This window comes from Perissodus microlepis, chromosome 15, assembly GCF_051167445.1.
Source record: "Perissodus microlepis isolate ML-2025 ecotype Zambia chromosome 15, ASM5116744v1, whole genome shotgun sequence".
NCBI lineage: Eukaryota > Metazoa > Chordata > Actinopteri > Cichliformes > Cichlidae > Perissodus > Perissodus microlepis.
Genome location: NC_140475.1, coordinates 9,826,416 through 9,851,939, shown reverse-complemented (window position 1 = coordinate 9,851,939; position 25,524 = coordinate 9,826,416). Strand labels below are relative to the sequence as shown.

General features: G+C 38.2%; 1 protein-coding gene across 1 annotated transcript in view; it reads left to right on the top strand.

Annotated features, from left to right (window-relative positions):
* Positions 1-7,817: 7,817 nt before the first annotated feature.
* LOC146371717 (potassium channel subfamily K member 2-like) overlaps positions 7,818-25,524 on the top strand; it is a 32,122-nt gene continuing 14,415 nt past the window's right edge. Inside the window, exons 1-3 of the mRNA XM_084953212.1 lie at positions 7,818-8,237; positions 11,971-12,284; positions 21,472-21,589. Coding sequence (XP_084809338.1) covers position 8,237; positions 11,971-12,284; positions 21,472-21,589 — 433 coding nt within the window. The 5' untranslated portion in view covers positions 7,818-8,236. The remainder of the gene's footprint in view (positions 8,238-11,970; positions 12,285-21,471; positions 21,590-25,524) is intronic.

The following is a 25,524-nucleotide window of genomic DNA, read 5'->3' as shown; positions in this document are numbered from 1 at the left end:
ACTCCCCCTTGCTGAGGTGTACAGGTGTGAAAGAGCAGTGTGGGAGGGGGGGACTGTAAGATAACAGGAAGGATGTGTGAGGGTCAAAAATCTAACGTATGAAGGGATTATCTGACATCCATAACTTTTCCATTACAATTTTTTTTTCATGAAATATTTTAAGGTCTTAGTTTAAACATTTGTGAATAAAATATGAGTTCATGAGTGTTGTGGAAATTTTGACACAAGCAGGTTGTCGTTATTTTGCCCTTTCAAAGGGGGTCAAACAATACAGAGTACAGCAGCAGTCTGCATGTTTCCTGATCCTCCAGTCCTCCTCTCCTCCCCTGTGTCTTTCTGTGTTCGTGCTAATCACACCTTCTGTTACCTCCTTCTTTGCTTCCCGCTACAGCACACCTGTGATAATTAACTCACCGGTTGACAATTCTGTGATCAGCTGTTGCTACTACTTAAGGAGAAGGAAGCCCGTCAGCTAATGCTGGATTGTTAAGCTGGAAACAGTCAGTGTTGCTGGCGCTTCTTACTAGATGCTTTGTGGTATTTTGCTCCCGTTTCTTACCTGTTTTTTTTTTTCTCTCGTCTGCACAGGACTCCTGCTTCTCCATCTGACACGACTTACTGAGAGACAGAGAGAATATTTTCCTGTAGGAATCAACTCTGTGGGTTTACCTGTGGGAGCCAACAAATCCTCTGACTACTATTGCTTGCCTTTGCATTACTGTTGAACAGCCACTGTAAATAACCACACTGAACTTATCATCCTGAGTCTGCATCGTGTCCTGCAGAACTCACGAGTTATGATGGCATGGCATTTGACATAGAAGAAAATCAAGCATAGAACCATTGGACAGAGCTGGGGTAATGAGACACCAGTTAACACAATCATTACAATAAGGAGACGACAGACACAAAAAACTGGTACAGGACATAAAAAACAAAGACGACTGGTATAGGCCTGATTACTAATACTTCTAAAGATATATGAGAAAGGAAACCCAAAGGAACCAAGAAGTAAACAAAACAATGAAGAAGAAAACACAAACAGAAACACCGAGAGACTTTTACTGCTACAATTACTACTATTAATAATAGTAAGAATAAGAATAATAGACAATTACCAAAACCGAAGACTAAACAACATTACAAAAAGTCAACCTGAGTATTAGAATCATAAGGGAAACAGGAATTAAAAACTTTAAGTAGTAGAACAATAGAAAAAAATCTAATATACAAATATATTAACTAAAGATTTCTAATTCAAAAACCAGTCCCAGAGACCATACTGAATATAAGTGAGGTCTGTGGCATTGATGATCGGGTAGTTTGTCCTATGTGGGATAGGGATGTGCGGATCGATCCTGAAATATCGATTCCTCCGATACCGGTCATTTATGTTCTAGAATCGATTCTCACATTAAAATATCGATATTTTAGTAATTTAGGGTAAATTTGTAGTTTATCATTAACAAGAACACAGTGGAAAGAAACTATATCATTCGGATTGTCTACATTGGAAGGAACTACTTCCTCTTCCGCCTTTCATAGTCATGTGTGAAATACGGCTGTATAAATAGGATAATTGAAGTAATGTGCGTAATTGGAGTCATGTGCTGACGTATTTTACATCCACAAACAGCCGAGACGTGGTTTGCAATACATGTGGCAAGAAAGTGAGGTGTTGTGGCAACACCACAAATTTGTCAAACACCTCAGAGTAAATCATATCAGAGAATATGACGAGCATATATTGAGACGAACTGAAGAGGAGGAGTGGACATGGACAGGTGCTGCTAGGGCGAGACAGACATCTCTCATGGAGTCCTTTAGTGTTGCAGGCAGGCAAGGTGTTCAAATAGCGCACAACTTCAGGTTTTTTATTTCTATATGATGAACTCTGCATTATTAAGTGATAAGAACAAGTAATCTGATGTCCTGTAATCATTATGATGCTATAATTTGAGATACAATAAAAGATACAATAAATAAAATACGGTTTTGTACAAAGTATCGGTATCGGATCAGTATCGTCGATACCACCCTGAATTTTACTTGGTATCAGATTGGAAAGGAAATCAGTGGTATCGCACATCACTAGTGTGGGAGAGCTGACTTAGTTTTTTTAACAGCAGTAATGACCAGACTGTGTTACTCTTGCACCAAACTATCTTCAAAACATTCTCTTCAAACATACAAAAAGATGATAGATTTGCTTTTTGCTTGCCAGCAGCCTGAGACATTATTTTAGACTTAGTCATTCTAACAGTGACCTTTGAGAAATACTGTGATTGAAATAACATCAGCATCGATCCAAATCCAACAGTTTCTTAAAACAATTAAGCCATTACAGCAGGTCAGGCCTGGACATAATTTTTTCTGCAGAAATGTTTGTCAGAAGGTTATCAGGAAGTAGAGCAACCCTCATTTATTTGAAATGCAAGGGAAACTATTGTTATTTAACTTACCTTATTCATTTAACTGACATTTTATTACACTGAAATGCTGCTCTAAACTGCATTGTGTGTTATAAATGATGTTCTTTGTGACTTTGGTCCCCTGTGCAACAAGCTTCTCCCATGTATTTTTTGGAATATCCACCACCTTTCTCATGATGATCATTATCCCATGATTTTCATGGAGCTCCTGGCCAAGGGTGATTGATGGTTACCTTATTACAAAGGTTCATGCTGATGATCTTGTAGCCCATGCCAGCACTGTGCAGGTCTACAGTCTTGTCCTGAATGTCCTTTGACAACTCTTTTATCTTGCTCTCAGTGGTGGAGATGTTGGAATAGGACAAAGTGATACTGTGGACATGATAAATTTAAGTTACTTCAATTAAGTTTAATTCAATTTGATTTATATAATGCCAAATCACAACAACAGTTTCCTCTAGGTGCTTTATATACTATATATAAGATAAAGACCCTACAATAATACAGAGAAAACCAAACAATTAAACAACCCCCCCCCCTGAGGAAGGACTTCCTATCCTGTCTCTCTACATTAAAATTAAACCACAATGAAAATTAGAGACTTTATTTCTTTGTAAGTGAATAAACATACAAATTCAGCAGGGGGTCAAATAAGTATTTCTCCTAATATGGGCGTATTATGTGCATGCATCTGTGTGCACCTGCAGGTGTTTTGAGTGAGCAGGTGCTTTTGGACAAGTTCATTTCGCTCAGTTGTTCATGGTGATTGATTTTTGCAGGGCTCAGTTGACTGAGCAGGAAATGAAAGACTCCAGTCGACGGATAATGCAGCCTTTTTTCCTTTTGAGCTTAATTATCCATCAAGAACCAGTGACTAGAACAACTCGACCTGACAATGAACGTGAAGCACAGGGTTAATTAGACAGACGCTTGAGAGCAACATCAGTTATAAAGATTGTTTCCACACAAATGCTAACCGTGTGTCAAACTATGCATTATTGGCTGTCCTGTGAACACAGTGAGAGTAACTGATACAAAAACAATGTGCAAAAAGGCTGCAATTAACTGGACTTCACTGAATCCCAGAGAGCAAGGCTGTTAAAGCATTGTCCCATGCAAGATGTATAATTCTCTTTTTTATAAGTTGTTTCAAACAGACTTTCTAAAATGTGTGCTGTCTTCATAGTAATTCTTTTTTAATGATTTTTTTTTCAATAGATTCAGTTTACTTTCAGAACTTGTTGTCTGTGTTGGGCTTTCATTAAACCTACCTAACAGAAACATCAGTATTTCATTAATACAAAATGACAATTTCTGTGGATACTGACATTGTTGTATATATTTTGTAAAATAATGAAGATCAGAAAATTGAAGATCGATCTAAATCTGATCTTTCTTGTTTTTTAATTCAAAAGGCTTGTGCTCCTAAAAACTGCTGATAGCTCTCTGCAGGATTTAGAAAATGCAACCTCATTAGAAAAGATTCAGGTGTGTATTCAGCAGGATTGGGGGCAGAGATGCAGTTCATTTGTTCAGCACTAAACCCTCTGAGCTTTTACAATGCAAGTTTGCAGTGAAGACTATATTATACAGATTTAATCACATGAAAGTTTAAGCATTTCTGTTTGCTGATGTTGCTAATTATCTGTTTCCAGAGCTTTTTTTTAACATTACTGCAGTCACATTTTTGACCAAGGCAATATTTCTGCATGTCCTTGCATCTCTAAGCATGTGGGAATAACAGCGAGAGTTGAAGCATTTAGAAACAGATCCTCAACCCTCTGTTCCTAAGATACAGGATATATTTTACACTTTTTGCATCTCTACCAAATATGAAAAATATGCCCTCAATAATACACCCCATAATGTTGATGCACTCAAATTACCAGATGCAAAACATGCTATCGGGTTCATTATGATATAGGTAATAGAAATACAATGTGCAAAAAATACATTTGAAATGTAAATCTTTAAACCTTTGTGATTAAATTTTAATCAACAGAAATTTTATGTAAGCAACTATTACGTAAGAACCTTTTGTAACGGGTCATGGGTGAACGCTAAAGTGGCTTACTACAACAGCATCATTTCGCTGCACCATTAGGAGAAATTACTGTGGTAATATGGCCCATTAGTGCAACAATGTCACCCATAATAGGATTACTATCCTGATTGCTGTCTGTAACAAAAGCCATATGTTCCAGTTACAGGTGCTGTCCAGCTTGAGCGAAACAGTCTGCAAATTACGATGAATTAGGAACCATGTGCTCATATTTCATGAGGGGACTCATAATGAGATGGAAAAAAAAACCTCTTCGTGTCCAGAAATATCTAAACAGCTCTACTTCAAATTCCTAAATGATCCTCCTGACTAAATAGCATTACCGCAAAGTTTAAAACTTAGGCAACACTGGTAGTAAACACTCACAGACATTTTATTAGGTATACCTTGCTTGTACCGGGCTGGTCCCCCTTTTGCATTCTTTAATTCAACAAAGTGCTGAAAACATTCCTCAGAGATTTTGCTACTATAGATACTGATACGAAACTATCCCCCGCACTTCCATCCATCCTGAGCTGTTGCTGCAAGGCAGAATGGATCTCTGCTTTCATGTTGTTTATGCCAAATTCTGAGCATCATCAGAATGTCGCGACAGAAATCAACATTTATTGGACCAGGCGATATTTTTTCAATCTTCTGTTACTCATTTTTGATTAGCCTGTGTGAATTGCAGAAACAGTTTCCTGTTCTTACCTAACAGGAGTGGCATTCATGGTCTTCTGCTTCTGTAGCCAATCTGCTTCGAGGTGGGACATATTTTGCTTTCAGAAATGTTCGTCTACCTTTTCTATAATGAGAGATTTGTCTAGTAACTGTTGCCTTTCTATCAGTTTGAAGCAGTCTGCCCATTCTCCTCTGACCTCTGGCATCAACAAGGCACAGAAAACTGATGCTCACTGGATATTTTTTCATTTTTGGGCTGTCCTCTGTAAACCCTAGAGATTGTTGTGTGGGAAAATCCCAGCAGATCCTGAAATACTCAGACAAACTCATTTGGCATCAACAACCATCCCACGTTCAAGTCACTTAAATCACCTTTCTTCTCCATTCTGATGCCAAGTTTGAACTTGACCAAGTCTACATGCGATTGGCTCATTTGTATTAATGGTAAGTTGAATGGTGTACCTAATAAAGTGTGTTAATGTCACATAAAGCTGAAGCACATCACTACATATGGTCTCTTACCTCATTCATTTAACTTGGACGTAACCTTTAAATTTCTTCAGGTTTGCAAATAATCAGAATGGCAAAACCATGAAGAAACAAATGTTATGTTTCAGCAGCTTTATACACTAAGCAGTGGTGAGATGGTCAAAAAGGCTTGCCGCTTTTACACTAAGAGCAACAAAAAAGATGACTATAGCCGAGGGTAAAACAGCTTTAAAGCAAAGTCAGAAAGATTTACAGCCACTACAGTGGTTTTGTAGTTTCTGTTGACAGAACATTACAGCATTAACTGCTCAAAGACTTTGCAGCGGGTGTTATAGCAGCAGAGCGAGCATTATATTATATGCATGTATTCCACTTGAGTGCAAATAAATTCTGCTCTGCTGCTTGTTGAACTGATGTCTGACTTGGCTGAGGACACAAGCTGAACCAAAAAATTCAGCCTCTGATACCAGCTCACAACAGCATGTTGACAACTAAGAAATAATTTGTACTGACTCATAGTCTCTCATTTATTATGGTTCAGACAATCAATGGCAGTTCTCTTTGGGTAAACTGGAGTTAATAGTTGATGAGTAAATGCAATCCCTTGAGCCTTTCAGTACACATTGCTGATATGACTGCATGTGAGACACAAAAGCCGCAATGTAAGTCTCTCATATTTTATCCAGGAATGGGTTTTTCTTCTGTTGAATGATGAATGAATGAAGGAATTAATGAAAGTGTCACACATGTACAGTACCTCTGTGATTAATGCTCTGAAATGATTAATCGCAGATTACTTGGATCCTGACAGTGTGACCAGCATCCATCATAAACAATGAAACCACGACTTACCTAGAAGTCGTGTCCTGGAGGACCTAAAAAAAAAACCCTCCCAGATTCTCTGAGCATGTGAGTGCAGATTGGATGCTTGAGTGAATTAAAGAAATTTAGAGAAGGAGAAATGAACAGATGGCCAGAAAAAGATTATAATGGAAAAGGAAAGGATGGAGCAAATGGTTGAAAATCTATGAAAGAACACGCGGTTATTGAGAGCAATCTAAAGCATTTTTAAAGTGCGGTTACAGACTACATGTTTACAATTCTTTTCATTTAGCGTTTTCCCTTCTTTAAATGAAAATTTTGTCCTCTTTAACCTCAACTACTGTCCCAACAAAACATCAAAAAAATGCACAAAATAGAAAAAAAGTAGAAATCAATCATATATGATATCATTATGACTTGTATAATTTATACTATGATTATGCATTGGTTAGAAAATGAAATAAACATTAAAAAAAAAAGGAGAAAATCAAATATCTGTTAAAGGGATCACGTTTTTCTTTCAAAGACGCCTTCCTGATTAATGAATCAATCTAATGCCAACAGTACATCAGTATCAAAGCATGAAAGAAAAACAGAACTCCCCCAATTCAATTAGCAGCAGCTGATCATGCATGTAATCAATACTGTGGTCTCATCTGCACACACACAAACACACACACACAAGGGCACGTAAAGGAGCTGATCAGCAACTGACCATCAAATTACTGAGAATCCTTGTCAGTGTTGGTTTTCATGTGGAGGTCACGTCTGCATGCCAAGGTAAAGATAACAAGCAACACAGGGGACATAAACCTTACAGACAGTCTCAGAAATTCAAATTAATTTAATTAAAGCCAGGCTTCAAAGCGTGGAGCTGCAACCTGGGCTCTGCTTCTGCCTAAGCTGGCTTTTTCCTGGAGGTGAGATATGGCCCTTTGACTGGGATGTTGCCAGTTTAGTCCAGTAAAAAGACAGCTCTATTTATTTATTTATTATTATTATTATTATTATTATTATTATTATTATTATTATTATTATTATTATTTTACCACCAAAATGGTATTAAAAATGGCCTTTTTTGGTAAAATTCATGCATTTTAAGGTGAGTATTCTGTAGTATTCTATATGCTCTTCAGCTCACCATCTACCAAGACGTGGATGTCAGACAGGTCTGCTTTCTGGTTCTGAAGCTGAATTGTACATTTGGATGATGCTGGAAGGAAGAAAAGTGGTGATCCTTTATAATATATGAACATATAGAGGGTTTTTTTTTAATGGAGTGGAGGTTTTAAGGAATCCACATCTCCCTTAGGAGGACGTTTCTCTCTCTCTCTCCATCTCTCTCTCTCTCTCAACAAGAGCGCACACGGTCACTGAGAGCGCAGCCGGAATGCGCCACAGCGCATCCAGCAGTGTCACACTGATGAAGCGCGTCTCCTGACCCTGACAGCCCAAACCTTCCCTCCGGAAGAGCACGAAATGCCTGCAAACACCTGGCTGGATTTCGCGGAGGCGGTCTGTTCTCCGTGTTCCTTTTACGCTCTTTCTCAGCGTTGCTTTTGCTAGGAACGCGACGTCCTGGATGCGTTATCTCCAGTGACGCTGATGTGAAGGGCAGTTCGTTGAAGCCATGTGAAGAGCGGACATGTCTCTTGTCGGGAGCACCGGAGGCAAAACGCGAGTCCAGTAGAGGAACAGTGCTCGCACTTTATTGGAGAGCAAAAAAGATCCTTCCATGAGGAGACGAAGAGAGAAGAGATGGTAGAGAAGTAAGTACGCAGACAAGTTGGAAATCTAAGCCTAGCAAATGACGATTAGCTGCTTTTATTCTTCGTGACTTATAACCTGTTATCAAGTTTGCACTTTAGAGAAGATGTTAAGGGGGGAAGCTACCGTTCAGTAGGTAATTGGTTCACTGATAATTGATTGAAGGTTAATAACAGGGATATTTGAACTATTCGTATTATTGTTTTGAACTTGATGACACTTTTACTTAATTATAGACAAGAAAGCGACATTTTTAATTAGGCAGACCCATCAAAAATGGACTAATACAATAAAAGTGCTTACCGCAGTTGCGTGTATGTGCAAATAACCATAAAACCTAAAACAGTTCTTTTTGTTTTCACTGGATTGTTTTTGAGCGTGTGATCCTCTCCATGAGTTGTTTACTATAAAATTATGTCCAGGACCTCTCGGGGTGGTTATGTAATTGCATCTACTGTAGCAAGCTGTTTAGGAAACGGGTTTGTGACAAAGAGTTATAAATTTTTAATGAGCGTCCATTCTGTTGCTTTGCACATTTATACTGTGGGACAGCAGCCAAAATAAATAAATACATGCATGCATGCATACATACATACATGCATTTAAAAAATATATAAAGATATAGTATTTTAACTCATGGAGTGCAAAGGGTTGCATTCTTCTTTCTTCATTCTTCTTCACATGTTTTGCATGCACAGATTGATTGATTGACAGATCGATTGAAGTGATATTTGGGAGTTTTATATCAGTCATATGTATATTTATTGGACATAATTCGGAAGAGGATCGAGAGATAATGAAGCCGATTGTAAAATTAGGGCTGATGCATTGTGTTTTTTTCCTTCAGTGTGAACACAATGTGAATGAAAAGTGTCCAACCTCATGCTGATCGCTGGGGTTGAGGTGGCGCTGTTTCTTAAGAAAAACATAAAAAATGTAATTAGACAAACCAAGTAAAAAAAACATTATTACTTATAACACCATTAAAAAAAACTGCCATTCCTACTGGACTTCTATTTTTAAGATTTAATGATCAGCTTTTCTGCCAGGTTACTGACATTTTAAGAAGGTGGTGGCATTAAAATACTGCAACAGAAAGTCTCACTATAATATCTAATATTAACGTTTCTGAAATATCTTTTTTCTTTTTTTTAGCAGCCAAAAAACAAAAAATTCTTAGCTGTGTGCCACAAAATTCAGAAATTGTCTGCACAGAGGTCATCTTAGGTGATTCCAGTGATTCAATATAAAATGCAAAAAAAAAAATGCTGTATATACAGTTTTTGTTCTGTTGTACATATATATAGTCAGTCCTCATGTATTTACACTGTGCATATAGTAACTTATTATCCATCCCTTATCTATTCCACTATGTATTACATCTTTGCACCATTGCATCTTAAACATGCTTTAATTGTTTTTGTCTGTCTCATTATGTCTGTGTCATGCTGATGTCGTGTAGTCAGTATTGTCTGTTACATACAATGAGAGCAAAGAAAAAAACGGAGCCTAATTCCTTGTATGTGTACAAAGCAGATTCTGATTCTTTTTATTCACTAGATATAGATATTTGATGTTAATCAATCAGTCAATTTAAGATTGTTTTTCAGAACTATGCAGCTTCTCTGGTAAAGTCTAATCTTTCTCTTTCTTCAGTGTAACCAGTAATTTGAACCTTGTTGTAAACTTGTTCTATTTCCAATCATGATGTCTCTTCATTGTAAACTTTAAACGTGATCAGCTATCTCCTCGAGTGTGCTTGACTTGGTTACTTCAGCAGTTCACACCTTTTTGGCTCAGCCAGCCAGTGCATTCATTCTTTTTAAGAATTAACCAAATTGTTGATTCAACTGCTCCTTTGTTTTTTCAGTCTAATGATGTCCTCACTTGCACTGACATCTATTTGGGCATCATATTCAGAGTTGAAACGAAGGCTACCAGAGCTTTTATTGGCCTAATTTGTCATGAAACAACAAATTAACAGCCCTCACCTGCTCATGAAACCACCTGTCAGTCAATTGTCCAATTAATTTTGAGTGTCTAGAAATGGAGATCGTGTATAATAACGTCTGATTCCAAAACAAAAAATGTGTAAAAGCCTTGAAACAAGGCTGAGCCCAGACTCTGTTTTATTTTAAATCCTTTGTTTATGTGAAGAGGAAAAAATGTAACTGTCAAAAACTTAAGGACCCAACTGTATACATTGAGAGATAAAACATTACAATCCAACCCTGCTCTTTTCTTTAACACATTAGACCAGATTTTCTTAAATATACATGTGAAAGAACCTTTTTCCACATCTGCTCCATGCTTGTCGGTCTTCTGGACCAGACAGGATCCTGGTAGTTGGTCAGAAACTTTCCATTTCCTTAAGGAAATGAACTCCTCCCTGTGCTTGAGGAATTTAGAGTAATGTAGGGGGAAGGATAATAAAATCCTGGGATGGTTATAAACCACTTCGTGACTGGAAGAGAAGGTGTTGAAATGCCTCATCGACCCATTACACAATTATAAAGTGTTCTTGAGACTATCTAGCTTGCCCTGACAGAAGTTTCTCAGAGAGGTCACAAAGAAATGGTAACTGCCGCTCAGTGTTGTGTTGTATATATCAATTTTGAGTTCAAGAAAAGTTAAAGGTTTTATGCCTTTTAGGATATATATTTGATCCACAATAGCAGTTTAAACACAGAGTATGAGTTGTGGTTGAGTTTGAAGTTGAAAGCAGCTCTTTGAAGTAAATTTATGAGTCAGAAATGCCTGTAAACCATTTAAACAACGATGTTTTGAAGTGTCAGGTATTTAAAAATATGAAACTGAAAATCATTTGTACTCATTTACATTTTAAAGACAGATAATTAATAAAAGCAGTTATAAAGAACAGTCTGCAATAGTGTTCAGGGACAGCCAGTCCTGGAACATTTTATGAGTTTAAAGCATGGTAAGATTTCTAATTATCTCACAAACTTTTTCCTTTATGTGATGAAGAAGCAAACAGTAATTTAAACCAGCGGTCCCCAACCCCCGGGCCTCGGACCGGTACCGGTCCGTGAGTCGTTTGGTACCGGGCCGCGAGAGTTGAGGCTCAGGTGTGAAATGTATAGTTTTCAGGGTTTTTATCGGTTTTCAGCGTTATTTTGTTATCGTTTTTTTCGTTAACTCAGTTTTCCTGGGTCTTTTCACGTGTGTTATGAATAAATCTTCTTTTTTTTGGTACCAGTACTAGTTTTATTTTGTTGTATTTATCCGCGACACCTTAAAGGCCGGTCCATGAAAATATTGTCAGGCATAAACCGGTCCGTGGCGCAAAAAAGGTTGGGGACCGCTGATTTAAACAGTTAGTTAAATGACAGAATCAATAACTGGCAATTATTTTGTTGATTAAACCATCTTTTTAGGCAGAAATATCACAGCTCCTTTGGTCCAAGCTTCTTCAGTGAGAGCTCCTTTTTTGTTTGACACATTTGTTAAAGGTTTATTATTACATTTAGCCCTGTTTAATTTGAATGAATAAAACATATTATGATACTGCACTGTCTGGATGGTAACCATGAGAAATAGTTAGTCGCAACCCTATTATATTATATTATGTAAATTTCATATGGCGCATATTGTTTCATGTTTATGTCTGTGATAAAAATAGCACAACCAAGTCTAATCATAGGAAAGGTTAATGATGTGATAAATGAGGAAACATGTAAAGACACTGATCCACGTAAATCATTTGTGTCCTTGCAGTGGCTGCACCTGACCTTCTTGACCCAAAGGCTGCCGCCCACAACTCCAAGCCTCGCCTGTCGTTTTCAACCAAACCAGTGGTGCTGAACACCCCAGAGGACGAGTGCGACACTCGGACTACGGTCATGAGGTGGAAGACCGTATTAGCTATCTTTTTCCTGGTGGTGTTGTACCTCATCATCGGGGCAACAGTGTTCAGAGCACTTGAACAGCCTCACGAGAGCTCCCAGAAACTGGCCATTCTTACTCAAAAGCTGGACTTCTTGGTTGCGCATGCATGTGTAAACTCCTCGGAGCTGGAAGAGCTGGTCCGGGTAGGTGGAAGCTTCAGTGCCATAATAATAATCCTAATTTATTCTGTTGTGCAGGTCTTAATGTGTAGCAAAACACAAAATTTGTCTGCAGATTTTTTAAACTCAGGGAGAACACTGAGCACTGTGCAGTTTGTACCTGGCAGCTTAATGTTGTTTAAGCACCCCTGAAACCCTACCCTGCCTCTAACATTATGCCTTGCAGAAAAGTATAATAACTGTAAATAGTTTTTACCCCACAGCTGTAAAAGTCTGATGGAGTATTGTCGTCACCCTGCCGGGGAACGACCAGGGGGTGTCAACACCCAAGTTTGCAAATGTGATAACTCAAGAACAAGGCGATGTAGGATTTTGACATTCATACCATAGTTACAGCTAAGAATCTCAGAAGAGTTTGAGTCTCAGTGACCTTGAAGTCAAGGTCAGAGGTCTTTAGAAGAAAACCCTTTTCCAAAGTTTGAACAAAAATACCACCACCCCCACCCACTGGAGATATAACTCTTTGTTATATCCATCACCATCTTTGTTCCAATGCAGGACTCTCTGACTGCCATGTGTCTCTGTCATAATGTCTATGTTTTAAAGCTAAATAATACCATTCTTTAAAGATAAGCAAATTTGGGGTTCTTCTGTACCTGTTCTTATCCATGAAATGCATTTTTCAACAGTGATTTGTGAGGGTTTTAGAAGCCGTAGACAATTGATACAGGGTTACAAATCATGAAATGCATCTGTTTTGCTAAATGGAACTTTAAAACAAAGTTTCATTCTAGGGAATTCCATATCACAGCATATCTTTACTTACTTTTTATCTGCAGTTTCATTTGAAGAAACAGAATCGAACCATGCAGGGAACTTTTTATTTTCTTGAGCTCACCATATGCCAAGCACCAGAAAATTACTACTTGAGGCTGAGACCAGCGCGGGAGTACCTTAGAAGAGGCACGTTTAAATGTTTTTGAGCTGTAAACTAAATGACATGGAACCCATCATTGCTGGAGGCTGATGCTAATTTTGACATTTCTATTAAAGCTATTACAAATTAGCATGGGATGAACAAAAGGGCTCAACAGGCCATCTACCGTTTCATCATCCCAAATCTTGAATGCTAGTGCTGATGTAAATTTAACCATTTTGAACTGCTCTGCAAAATAAAATATACAGAAAACAAATATAAACTATGAATGGCAGCAAAATAAAGCACAATACCGCCAAATTACCCATCTGGGTCCTCAGGTTTGTGTTATGTTTGCCCTTTGGGTATTCAATGTTTGCTGAAAAGAAAGTCAAAGATGTAACTACAAATCAAGCCATGAAGTCTCAAGTTGAACTAGTAAATCTCACTAAATGAAACCAATCCGTCAACTTGTAACTGCACATCAGTGACTAAAAATAAAAATGCACTAAAAAAAGATATATTGACGGTGCAGCCGTTTAACTGGTGAAGTCATGACTGTTTCTCTATGGATTAGTTTATCTAGCAGGCAAACTTGTCAGGGTTGATTAAAAGCATTTCCTCTTGGGGAATCTTGTTGGAGCATTGCACTTGTGGATGATGATTACTTTTCTAATGTGCCAAAGCTGAAAGGTCTTAAATCTCAAGGGAAAAATGATTTTCTACCTTTTCTAAATTTGGCCGCTAGCTGCAATTTCTCATTAAGAGTCTGCCACTTGGAGCCAAGAAAAACACCTTCAACTATCAAAATGTGCAAGACCAACGTTATGTAGTAACATGAAAAATTAAAAAGGTAATATATCAAAAAGCAATATATGTATTTTTTTCACATAGTATGGTAGGATGCCCTAAAACATTGCAACAATGACCAAATGCAAACAAGTAATGAGCCAGCAAAGTAATGAAGGTCTACAGAGAACATAAAGCAAGTTTATTATACAATTTCCAATCTATGATTTCTTTTCATAGTATTCATTTTATTTATTTTTTGTCTGTTTGCTTTAACCAAATCATCGTGTCACAAGTCAAATTAAGCTACTGGCATAAACATACAGTTTAATGGCAAGGATCATTTCATTGTGAGTGGAGCAAACATTTTTAAAATAATAAAAAATTCTAAGCAAACACTTCAAGTGAAAAGCCCATCATATACTATAACCCAGCGGTCCCCAACCCCCGGGCCTGGTCCGTGAGTCGTTTGGTACCGGGCCACGAGAGTTGAGGCTCAGGTGTGAAATGTATGGTTTTCAGGGTTTTTATCGGTTTTAGCGTTATTTTGTTATCGTTTTTATTGTTAACTCTATTTTCCTGGGTCTTTTCACGTGTGTTACGAATAAATCATCTTTTTTTCGGTACCGGTACTAGTTTTATTTTGTTGTATTTATCCGCGACACCTTAAAGGCCGGTCCGTGAAAATATTGTCGGGCATAAACCGGTCCGTGGCGCAAAAAAGGTTGGGGACCGCTGCTATAACCTGCAAACCAAAAGCTGTTTTAACGTTTGTTTTTAGTTAATAAATTATAGAACAGCAGCGCTTGAATCATTGGTGCACGCTCTGATATGGATTTCACCTCACACTGAAAAAAAAAAACCCTTGATTTAAAAAGCAGGTCTTCTCATTCATAACATGAGAACAGGAGAAAACTTTCACAATATAAAAATATTACTTTTTATTTCACTCTGGGTTTTATTGTTTAATACTTTAAAGGGCTTCAAAGTGTACTTAATGCGTATTTACCTTTTGTGGCATTAAAGTAATAAAAGTATTGGCATACGCTGTTTATAGTACATGTGTGCTCTAACATAATTAAAACCAATTTCACGCTGAAAGGATTTATTACTGCATGTATTGAAAAATGTGTCGTGGCCACAGTTGTAACAGATGGCAGTTATTTATCTTTAAATTGCCGAGTTAATGTTTAATGGTGATGGTGGTGCTTTCAGAGCCGAGATCATCCATCTTTCACATTGTTAGAGTGAAACCTGAGGCTCTGGACAATGGAAATCATCCTTCCAGCTCTCTCTTTCAGTCCCACTACCTGTTACATGACGTCCAACAATAGGGCTACGACTATACAGTGAAGCTTATTTACGGTTAAGACATACTTAAAAGCACATCATCAGGAAAACATATGGAAAGCCAGCAGTAGCAGCAGTTGATTCTGCATCATCGTCATCTAAAAGTAGGAACCCACGTAACAACTTACATGACAAAAAGCAACTTTTTTTGACAATATGCACTGAGATTGGATCAGTCTGTAACAAAGTAGGAGTTCTGTTGACAGACCATCACCTGTAAAACTGATAAACAGGTTGAGGAAGTTTTTTGCTATACAAGTATGTCTCTTGTCCTGCGTGTCCCTTTTTCTGCAGACTGTCCTCTGTCTTTAGATGCATCTGAGCTCTATGGGTTTCCTGGACTTCTGGAGCAAATTGGAACTAATTACTTGCTCAAGAACTTAACCTAAAAATCCTGGGCAAGTTGTCTCTGGAAGCATTTAGAATCACTTTAATGTTTGGTATTTTGAGGCTAATTGTAAGGCAGATAGCAGTGTTGATATAAATCTTTTATTGTGTTTTCACGAGACTAGAGTCCAGCCAAACTCTAGTCTCGGGCAGAGGTGGGCAGAGTAGCTGCAGTGAGTACACCAGCCTTTCAAGCAACTATTACTCTTCTGATCATTTATTGATAGGCAGCTTCAACTGAGGTCCCCCCTCCCCCTCCCTCACACACACACTTTTACTTAATGATGTATACAAACACACACACATGCACACACCTTTGCAGGTTCCTGCTGATAAAACACTACTCAGCAGAGGATTGAGGAGAGATGTGCTCTCAAAGGGAGTAATTAAAAAAAGTGAGTGATGTTAAAAGCTCCAACTTTTTCTCTCCGGTCTATTTGCCTCAGCTTTGAGACGTCCACTGCGGTCTTCACGTCATCCTTTCTTATCTTTTATTAGTTTGCATATAGCTGAGTGCCAAAGCGGTGAATTAGTAAGCTCACTTGGCTGGGGCACGAAAGGGGGCTGACTGAGCCAGGGCTTTCTGATCTAATGAATTGCTAAATTATGTTTTTAAAGCCACTGTGAATGTAGTGGAATTAACTTTAACCTCCTCCTCCTCCTTCAGTTTATTTGGGCATTATGAGGTTTAGACAAAAACATAATAAAAGCTAATCTTGGTACATGTATTAAGTCTCATAATACAGCTGTCCTCCGGTGGGCTCTACCAACTCTATTATAGCAGCTAATGAGTGGAGAAAACTGTAAATCAATTAATTCTATGCTTTCGTGCTTTTCCTAATTGTCGTCATTTGAGCTCGTTCTAGTGACTGATGAGCAACATACGGTGTCTTGTACACTTACTATATTATAGCAACGTAACTCCAAACCTGAGAGGTTTCACTAGTCTTGATCTTTTATCTTTCTCGTTTTATCTTGATGCTGTAATCCTTGATACCAAACAACCAATACGATCCTTCCTCTCCATCTCCTAGTAGCAGAGAGAGGCCGGGGTTTGTTTGATTAATTATATTAGCTGAGTCTGCCATACTCATCGATGTCTTATTTGGCTCAGGTTTACTCAAGCTGGAATCTCTGTCCATGGATCTGAAACATCAGTAATCCAAATGAATGCATCATGATGAATCTGTAACAGTTTCCATGGTGCTGTACAGGGAGTGCAGAATTATTAGGCAAATGAGTATTTTGTCCACATCATCCTCTTCATGCATGTTGTCTTACTCCAAGCTGTATAGGCTCGAAAGCCAACTACCAATTAAGCATATTAGGTGATGTGCATCTCTGTAATGAGAAGGGGTGTGGTCTAATGACATCAACACCCTATATCAGGTGTGCATAATTATTAGGCAACTACCTTTCCTTTGGCAAAATGGGTCAAAAGAAGGACTTGACGGGCTCAGAAAAGTCAAAAATAGTGAGATATCTTGCAGAGGGATGCAGCAGTCTCAAAATTGCAAAGCTTCTGAAGCGTGATCATCGAACAATCAAGCGTTTCATTCAAAATAGTCAACAGGGTCGCAAGAAGCGTGTGGAAAAACCAAGGCACAAAATAACTGCCCATGAACTGAGAAAAGTCAAGCGTGCAGCTGCCAAGATGCCACTTGCCACCAGTTTGGCCATATTTCAGAGCTGCAACATCACTGGAGTGCCCAAAAGCACAAGGTGTGCAATACTCAGAGACATGGCCAAGGTAAGAAAGGCTGAAAGACGACCACCACTGAACAAGACACACAAGCTGAAACGTCAAGACTGGGCCAAGAAATATCTCAAGACTGATTTTTCTAAGGTTTTATGGACTGATGAAATGAGAGTGAGTCTTGATGGGCCAGATGGATGGGCCCGTGGCTGGATTGGTAAAGGGCAGAGAGCTCCAGTCCGACTCAGACGCCAGCAAGGTGGAGGTGGAGTACTGGTTTGGGCTGGTATCATCAAAGATGAGCTTGTGGGGCCTTTTCGGGTTGAGGATGGAGTCAAGCTCAACTCCCAGTCCTACTGCCAGTTTCTGGAAGACACCTTCTTCAAGCAGTGGTACAGGAAGAAGTCTGCATCCTTCAAGAAAAACATGATTTTCATGCAGGACAATGCTCCATCACACGCGTCCAAGTACTCCACAGCGTGGCTGGCAAGAAAGGGTATAAAAGAAGAAAAACTAATGACATGGCCACCTTGTTCACCTGATCTGAACCCCATTGAGAACCTGTGGTCCATCATCAAATGTGAGATTTACAAGGAGGGAAAACAGTACACCTCTCTGAACAGTGTCTGGGAGGCTGTGGTTGCTGCTGCACGCAATGTTGATGGTGAACAGATCAAAACACTGACAGAATCCATGGATGGCAGGCTTTTGAGTGTCCTTGCAAAGAAAGGTGGCTATATTGGTCGCTGATTTGTTTTTGTTTTGTTTTTGAATGTCAGAAATGTATATTTGTGAATGTGGAGATGTTATATTGGTTTCACTGGTAAAAATAAATAATTGAAATGGGTATATATTTGTTTTTTGTTAAGTTGCCTAATAATTATGCACAGTAATAGTCACCTGCACACACAGATATCCCCCTAAAATAGCTAAAACTAAAAACAAACTAAAAACTACTTCCAAAAACATTCAGCTTTGATATTAATGAGTTTTTTGGGTTCATTGAGAACATGGTTGTTGTTCAATAATAAAATTATTCCTCAAAAATACAACTTGCCTAATAATTCTGCACTCCCTGTATGCGGTAGACTGATTTTTTAATTGTGCCCTTTTTCTCTCTTATTACACCTTAGATCTAAAATCAGAGTTCTCAGAGTGTGTCCTTGGGTAACTTTTTGTGCAGTCCATGAGGAGGAAAAAATTAGTAGACTAAAGAAGGAAATTTTCATAATATTCATAACAAGGAAATCAAACATTTTATTCACATACACATTTTCCCCTAGCGACCAGTGGTTACCTGGGCAACTCTCAGCTTTACAGCTTTACCTACATACTGTAGTATCTGTGCAGGTTATACACTAGTGATTAGAGATCGATAGAGGTTAGGTAGGTCAGTTGAACTAGTCAACTCCCCCCAAAAAGAAAAGAAAAACAGTTAGAAACAGGTAGCAGGAAGAGCAGGAAGATCACAGACACAGACTGTTGTGTGCTATTGTACAGTACTGTTGTAGTATTGTTATTATATTCCTTTAATACACTTTAACCTCCTAAGATCCAGAAGACAAAATGTTCTTTTTCAAAATTGTAATTTTTTTACTTTTTATGTTCTGCTTCTGTCCCTTGAAGTGGACATCAGGTCTTGTTTGATCACAGAGTGATATGATGGCTGAGTTGAGCAGAAAACTTTTTGGATATATAAAGACAGATAGAACTATAGAGGTGGAGTCAGGAGCTCTCATTTTGTCTCGAGGAGCATGGGAAGGAGCAAAATGATGACCCCCAAAGTTGATCACAGATAAGACGTATTGCATAAGCAGGGGCTCTGAAGTTGTGGGATGTGGTTTGGAATTATTAGGCTTGTTGCATTCTATTTGGAAGTAAATTTTTAAGTTCAAGTTTTAATGCTTCCTTTGGAAATGACCATTTCCACCTTGTTTGTGTGCTGATTTTTTTCTAAAACCTCATTGCCTGTTTTCTGTTTGATGGAACCAGAGGACCACCCATTTGGTGGTTTTGGGCAGTGTTGTCCTGTTTTCATGTTTCATGCTAAAAACTATTTCAGCATTTATGCTATTTTCACGTTTGTGAGTGCTGACATTTTTTTCTTCTCAAACCCGGTTGCCTGTTTTCTGTTTGATGTTATCAGAGGACCACCTGTTTGGTGGTTGTGTGCAGCGGTGTCCTGTTTTCATGTTTCATCGTGAAAAAATATTTCAGTCCAATTTTAGCATGGTTGAAATTAACCTGATAAAGACAGGAGACGTACAGTTTAATGCACTTAGCATGTATTTTATTAATTACATAAATCAGCAGGATAAAAGAAGAAATCAAACTCTTAGCTGGTGTGTGTCTGTGAATTACACACGTTTATACAAACAGATTTATTAGTTAGGTTTAGGAAAAGATCATTTTATGGCTAAAAATAGATATTTAACATGCTGACAAAGAAGATGGACAAATTTTAACAAGCTGTTTTCATAAACTGTTATAAAACTGGATGTGACATCACACACTGGTCTTAAACTCATTGTCACTGTGGAAATTTGGAGTCCGATATTCCCTTCAGTTTGCAAGCTGCATACGTAGCTAACTGCTGAATCCTAATTAGTGCTTGGTAACAGACTTATAAAATACTGAAATTTCACTCACTAAAACTAAAGAAGAAACTCGTGCTGCGCAGCAAACTATATCATTTGTCAGATCATTGCAATTAAATGCTCCCAAAGGCACAGACACTACAAATGGTTGGATCTAGCAGCATGGAGGTAAGGGCCTAGCAGACGTGACTACAGCTTCCTGTTGGGCACATGTCAAAGTAGCAGCACCTATAATTCAGTTGTTAAGAAAATATATCTCGTCTAGAGTTGTTGTGAAGTGGCGAAACTATCAATAGAGGGCAAAACCATTTTTGTACCAGTCTGTAAACATTTTACTGCAGTAAAGTCATTTTATTATAAAAGTAACATATGCAGATTGATTTGCTTTTGAAGTTGCCACTGAAAGAAATAACATTTTTGGCACTTTTGGCACTTCTTTTTTTTTTTTTTTTTTAAATACCATTTAAAAGTATTCTTGATGCCAAGCTATGAATAGCCATCAGGAGACCAGTCACTTATTAGGCCGTATTATGGTGTCTTAGGTGGACATCTATCACCGTAGCTGAATTGTGCAATCTCCCTGAATTAAATTTTTCCCTCCTTCTGGAACACATCAGACATTCTAATGCATTAGCTTTCCAAGGTATAATCTATCATAAAGAAAGGCGATAATGCCACAGCTGTCTGCGTCTGGCTATATTTATCCAGTATGCAGTTTGCCAGCAGGGTGAACTCACTGTAATCAAATGCCCAGTGTTAAGTATAGACTGAGTGGACTCTATGCAAATAGGTGAGAAAAGAAGCAAGTCTACATGTTACATGAGAATTTCAATAAGGAGAGATCATTTAGAAGAACTGAACATGATTTGTTGAGAGAGTAAAATTAAATAATGTATTTCCCAATTAAACTCTGATGACCCTTCATGGCAGAGCAGAATCCCAGCATTGATTTAGGACAGGATCCCTAGATGGTGGTGAAGATGAAGATTGAGGCTTGGTGGATAGAGCTCTGTTGGGTGTGGTGGAGATGGGGAGAAGATGGGCTGCACAAATGAGACTCTGAAAGGGAGAATGACAGAGTACTCAGATTTAACAACACAGAATGGAGGCAGATTGGCTCAAAGGAGGCAGGCAAGAAGATGATAGGACTGTTATGATGTCAGTACTGACTCAGACAGCGTGGGAAACTGGTAGTGGTGTAAAGAACAGACTAGTAGCCGAACGTCCAGGAAAGAAGGCAGACGATTACATTATTATTCAACTTACACATAAGCTTCATTTTGATGTATAGAAAAAAAATGTAAAAGCGATTTTTCAAAACATCATCTCGCCGTGTAAATACAATGAACTTGTGCGCAGGTCATTCCACATCTTTTGCTTGTGACATGTAAACTTTGGCATGGAAAATAGCAGCACATATTTACTGTATTCTTTATTTCATGCTAAGGCTGTTTGCTTTTTTTCTTTCTTCTGCAGCAAGTGGTTATAGCAATTCGAGAAGGTGTGAACCCTTCAGGAAATTCATCCAATCAGACGAGCCTCTGGGACATGAGTTCCTCCTTTTTCTTCGCTGGGACTGTTATCACCACCATCGGTAAGCAGAGAAATTTCTCATTCGGTTGTGAAATAAAATGGAAATGCAAATAAATTGTAAGAACAATGTGGAAGCATTTTGGATACAAGTGGATACACCTCAGTCCCACTACCAAAAAGTGTGAGCCAGTGCCTGAACAGGCCTTAAATAGCTGTTTTAGTTGAATACTTGTCCTGATCCAGTTTGGTCTATAGCAGCCTCTCACTTGAGATTATCCCAGTAAATAATTTTGTACTTCATTTGCAAATTGTGCCCTCAATGTTAGCTACTGTGCTCTTTATACATAACAGAGCTTAAATGTCCAGCTTAAATATGTAGTAATGTAATTTGGCTTCATACGAGCAAAAAAACAGCCTGAAACTCAAACACACTTCCCTTTTTTCCATCATTTACACCATTTGCTCTCTCTCTGTCACCTCCAGCTGTAAGAGCTTGCTAATCAGAAAAAAGGAATGGCACGCACACAAACACCCACACAACCGGTTTGACAGCTCATCTGGCTCTTCCAATTGGACCATGACAGTTCGCCGTGTCTGTTCGGTGGGCTGTTGGCTCCATTTCACATCTGTTGCACCTTTTCAGAGCTCACCCTCCTTTTAAAAACACCCTAAGTGTGATCTTGATAAATATTTTAGCGTCAGACTTTGCTTGCTAACACTAAGACTTCTCCTGCAACCTCTTTCCAGATTTCTAGATTTTGGTGCACTGCGCCAGGCTTGTGCTTGCAGTTCTGCTCATGAAAAATTCCCCTCCACACACACACACGATGGGTATAACATATCTGTGTGGTGGGCTGTTGAGCTTCATTTCATATTTCCTGGATTCTGTCACAGCTCATCCTTGTGATAAAATGTTGCTAATGCATTGCATTACCATAAATGGATTTTGCCTTCTGGCTTTAAAATATGCTTCCCCTCGAATTTATTGCGAAAAAGCAAAAACTGCACTGTGGGTTTTTCGTCTGCTCACCTGAGACTGAGTATGTTGACTCTCTCTTTTATACTCCTGTGCTCCAGTGATTTACAGATGTCGAGTTTTCTCAGTACAAGCAGGTTTACATAGATTTTCTATGTAATGTGAGTGCAGTAAGTGATGCAGAGAAATGAAAGAGCTCTGCTTTAGTTTAAAAACTAATTAAAAAAGCATGAAGCATCCAAAACTGTCTGAAATTAAGAATTGAAATCTTTTTTGGTAGTAAACTGTGCTTGAAATTGGATTTTGCCACAGAAGTCTCGATCCCGGGTGGTGATTTTGTTTGTAGTATCTCTGATGGTTGTTCATGCAAACAACATATAATTGCTGCTCTGTCTGTTGGCAATCATTTTAATTTTGCCTTACTGGAACAAAATGTTCTGTGGCCTTTGTGCTGCTATGCAAAGACATCTTGCTTTAGAGAAGCCATTATGTCATTTCTTGTCAGCGCACAGCCTGTAAAGAATCTATTAAGAGTCCAGACAGGAAAACATTTCTGAAGCCATATCAAACATTACATTTCATACACACATACTCCTTTGTTTATGTGATCTTTAATTGGATGCCCATTATTGAAACATAGCATACCCCCCTTCATCGTTGCCCTTTATCGAGGAAATGAACTGGAATAACTTTGTGGGTTCGGTTGCCTCTCCTGGCTCCTTCCTACCCTCTCCTGGGAGCTAAAGAGCAGTAATCATTGATCTCACAGCATTTCTCCCTCATGGGATTTCTTTGTTAAGACTGGTATACTTGGAAATTCACATTTCTACTGTATTTACACCAACAGATCTCAAATGATTCATTATTTATAGACTGTAGAATTTTTTTTATTATTCTCTCATACAACTTTGCTCCTTTTGGACTCTGTTGGAAGGTTGTTTTTACAAGAACATGTTGCGACATGTTGTGCAATGGTTTTCCATAAAAAGGTATATTTTTATATATTTTTGATACCACCTCAAACCCACTGTACCAACATCTGATTCAAGGAAAGAGAAAGAGCAACCAAACCTGGAGCCTGTGTCTTTTTGTAGCTAATGAAGTCACTGTGTTAAATGTTGTGCAGCTGGTTTTCTCTCCCTGTGTCACTTAATGAGTTTAGAAGGAAGTCATTAAGCTTTTACTGTCCACTGCAATTGTCATCGCTCCTACGAGAGATTGCACAAGACCTGACGTGTTACTATATGTAATCATCACATAATCCACTCAACTGTGTCGGGAAAGAGGCGATCCAGGGCTCCTCCTTCTAAAATCTTAAGGTTAATGTACTGTTCATGAGGCAATGCTCTGAAACTAACTCAAGAATACCTTTCATGGTTTTTGAAGTCTGATATATTGCAAGTCCTGTAGGAAAACAGCATCTCGGTAGAGCAGAAGGCAGATAATATATTTTAAAAGGATGACTTCTTATGTTTTTAGATATTTTTAAGAAAATATGTGATGGTTTAAAATTGGCTGTGTTTGCCCAGGGCTGTCACACTATCAGACTACCACATCACAGTTACAGTCACACAGTAAATCAGTATATTAACAATAACATGCTGATATCTGCATAAAAGTGTGAAGCCAGTCATTATTTCATTATATTTTGCTTCCAAGGACCCAGACTTAAAAAAGATTTCAAAGTGGTCTTGAGTGGTCAATTTCAATCCAGTAGTTTCAGCTTTACTGCCAGTGCAGTAAAAGCATATCTGGTTAGAAAAACATACAATGGACATGATCAGTCATGGATTGGCCTCCCCAAAGCCCCAAACTCAGCATTACTGAAGTAGTGTGGGATCATCTTGCTAGAGAATGAATCAAAAGGCATCCAAAACTAGCTTTGAATGCTTTTTTTTAATAAGAACTATTCCTGAAGATTACTTAAAGAAAAAATGCAAAAGCTTTCCTGAGAGAGGTTCTAGTTGTGTTAAAGGATAAAGGTGGTCATACCAAATATTGACTCTTAAGGTGTTAGAATTGTATAAGCTCTGTTTTTGCCTCATACTCTACTATACTTATACTGTATTTCCATGTATGTTTGCACATTTCAATGACAAAACTAAAAAGAAACATTTTTTATTTATATCTGTCATGATTTTAGTCAATATGTAGTCATCATGACACTCCTATTAACTATTTATTATTTGATTATTTATGCATAACGAGGTAACAACATCGCCTAATGAATAGACAGATGAATGAATACCACAGATGTCTTCTGCCACATGTGACTAATACCCTTACCGTACTAAGCTTTTATGTCTGCTATTGAAATAAAACAAAAGATGAGCTTAGAATATAAACTATAATTAATTCAGGAAGAAATGAATTAAGTACAGGTTCAAATTAGAGAGCTCCTGCTTCTCATTTGTTTTGCAATGTCACCCGCAGGTTAAAAAACCTAATCCGACATCCTGTCTCCCATTGTACTGATCTTAAAATTACTGAGCCATGATTGACAATTGTTCTCACATTAGGTGTCACCCTGCTCCAATGTGATCATGGAAAGTTGTTAGAAGACACCCTGCAGCTCATTTCCTGAGACAGATGACTACATTAATGAAGAAAAGTGATGTAGTTCATTATGCAGATGCCTTATTAAACGTTAAATAATGAAATTGATATTGCATTTTGATGGGTGTGTGGGGTCAGGAGTACGAGAGGCGCAGGTCTTGTTTTTAAACAGGATGTTGACTTTAATAACCTCCATTTGAGTTTCTAGCTGCAGCTAAATATGGGTTTGGGGATTAAAACAAAGGCGTTAAACCTGTAATAGACTCATATTTTTGTTTCTCAGGTTTCAGAGGTACAGCTCAGTGTTCATCGTTTCATTTTTCCCCCCATTTTTCATTCATGTTAGAGTTGGCTGAGAATAGAGGGTGCGAATAATAAGCTTTTTTCCGAGTCAGAGACGTTACGCAGCTTCTACTGAAATTTCTCAAAGCTATTCTTTTGTGCCTCTCAGCAATCATATCATA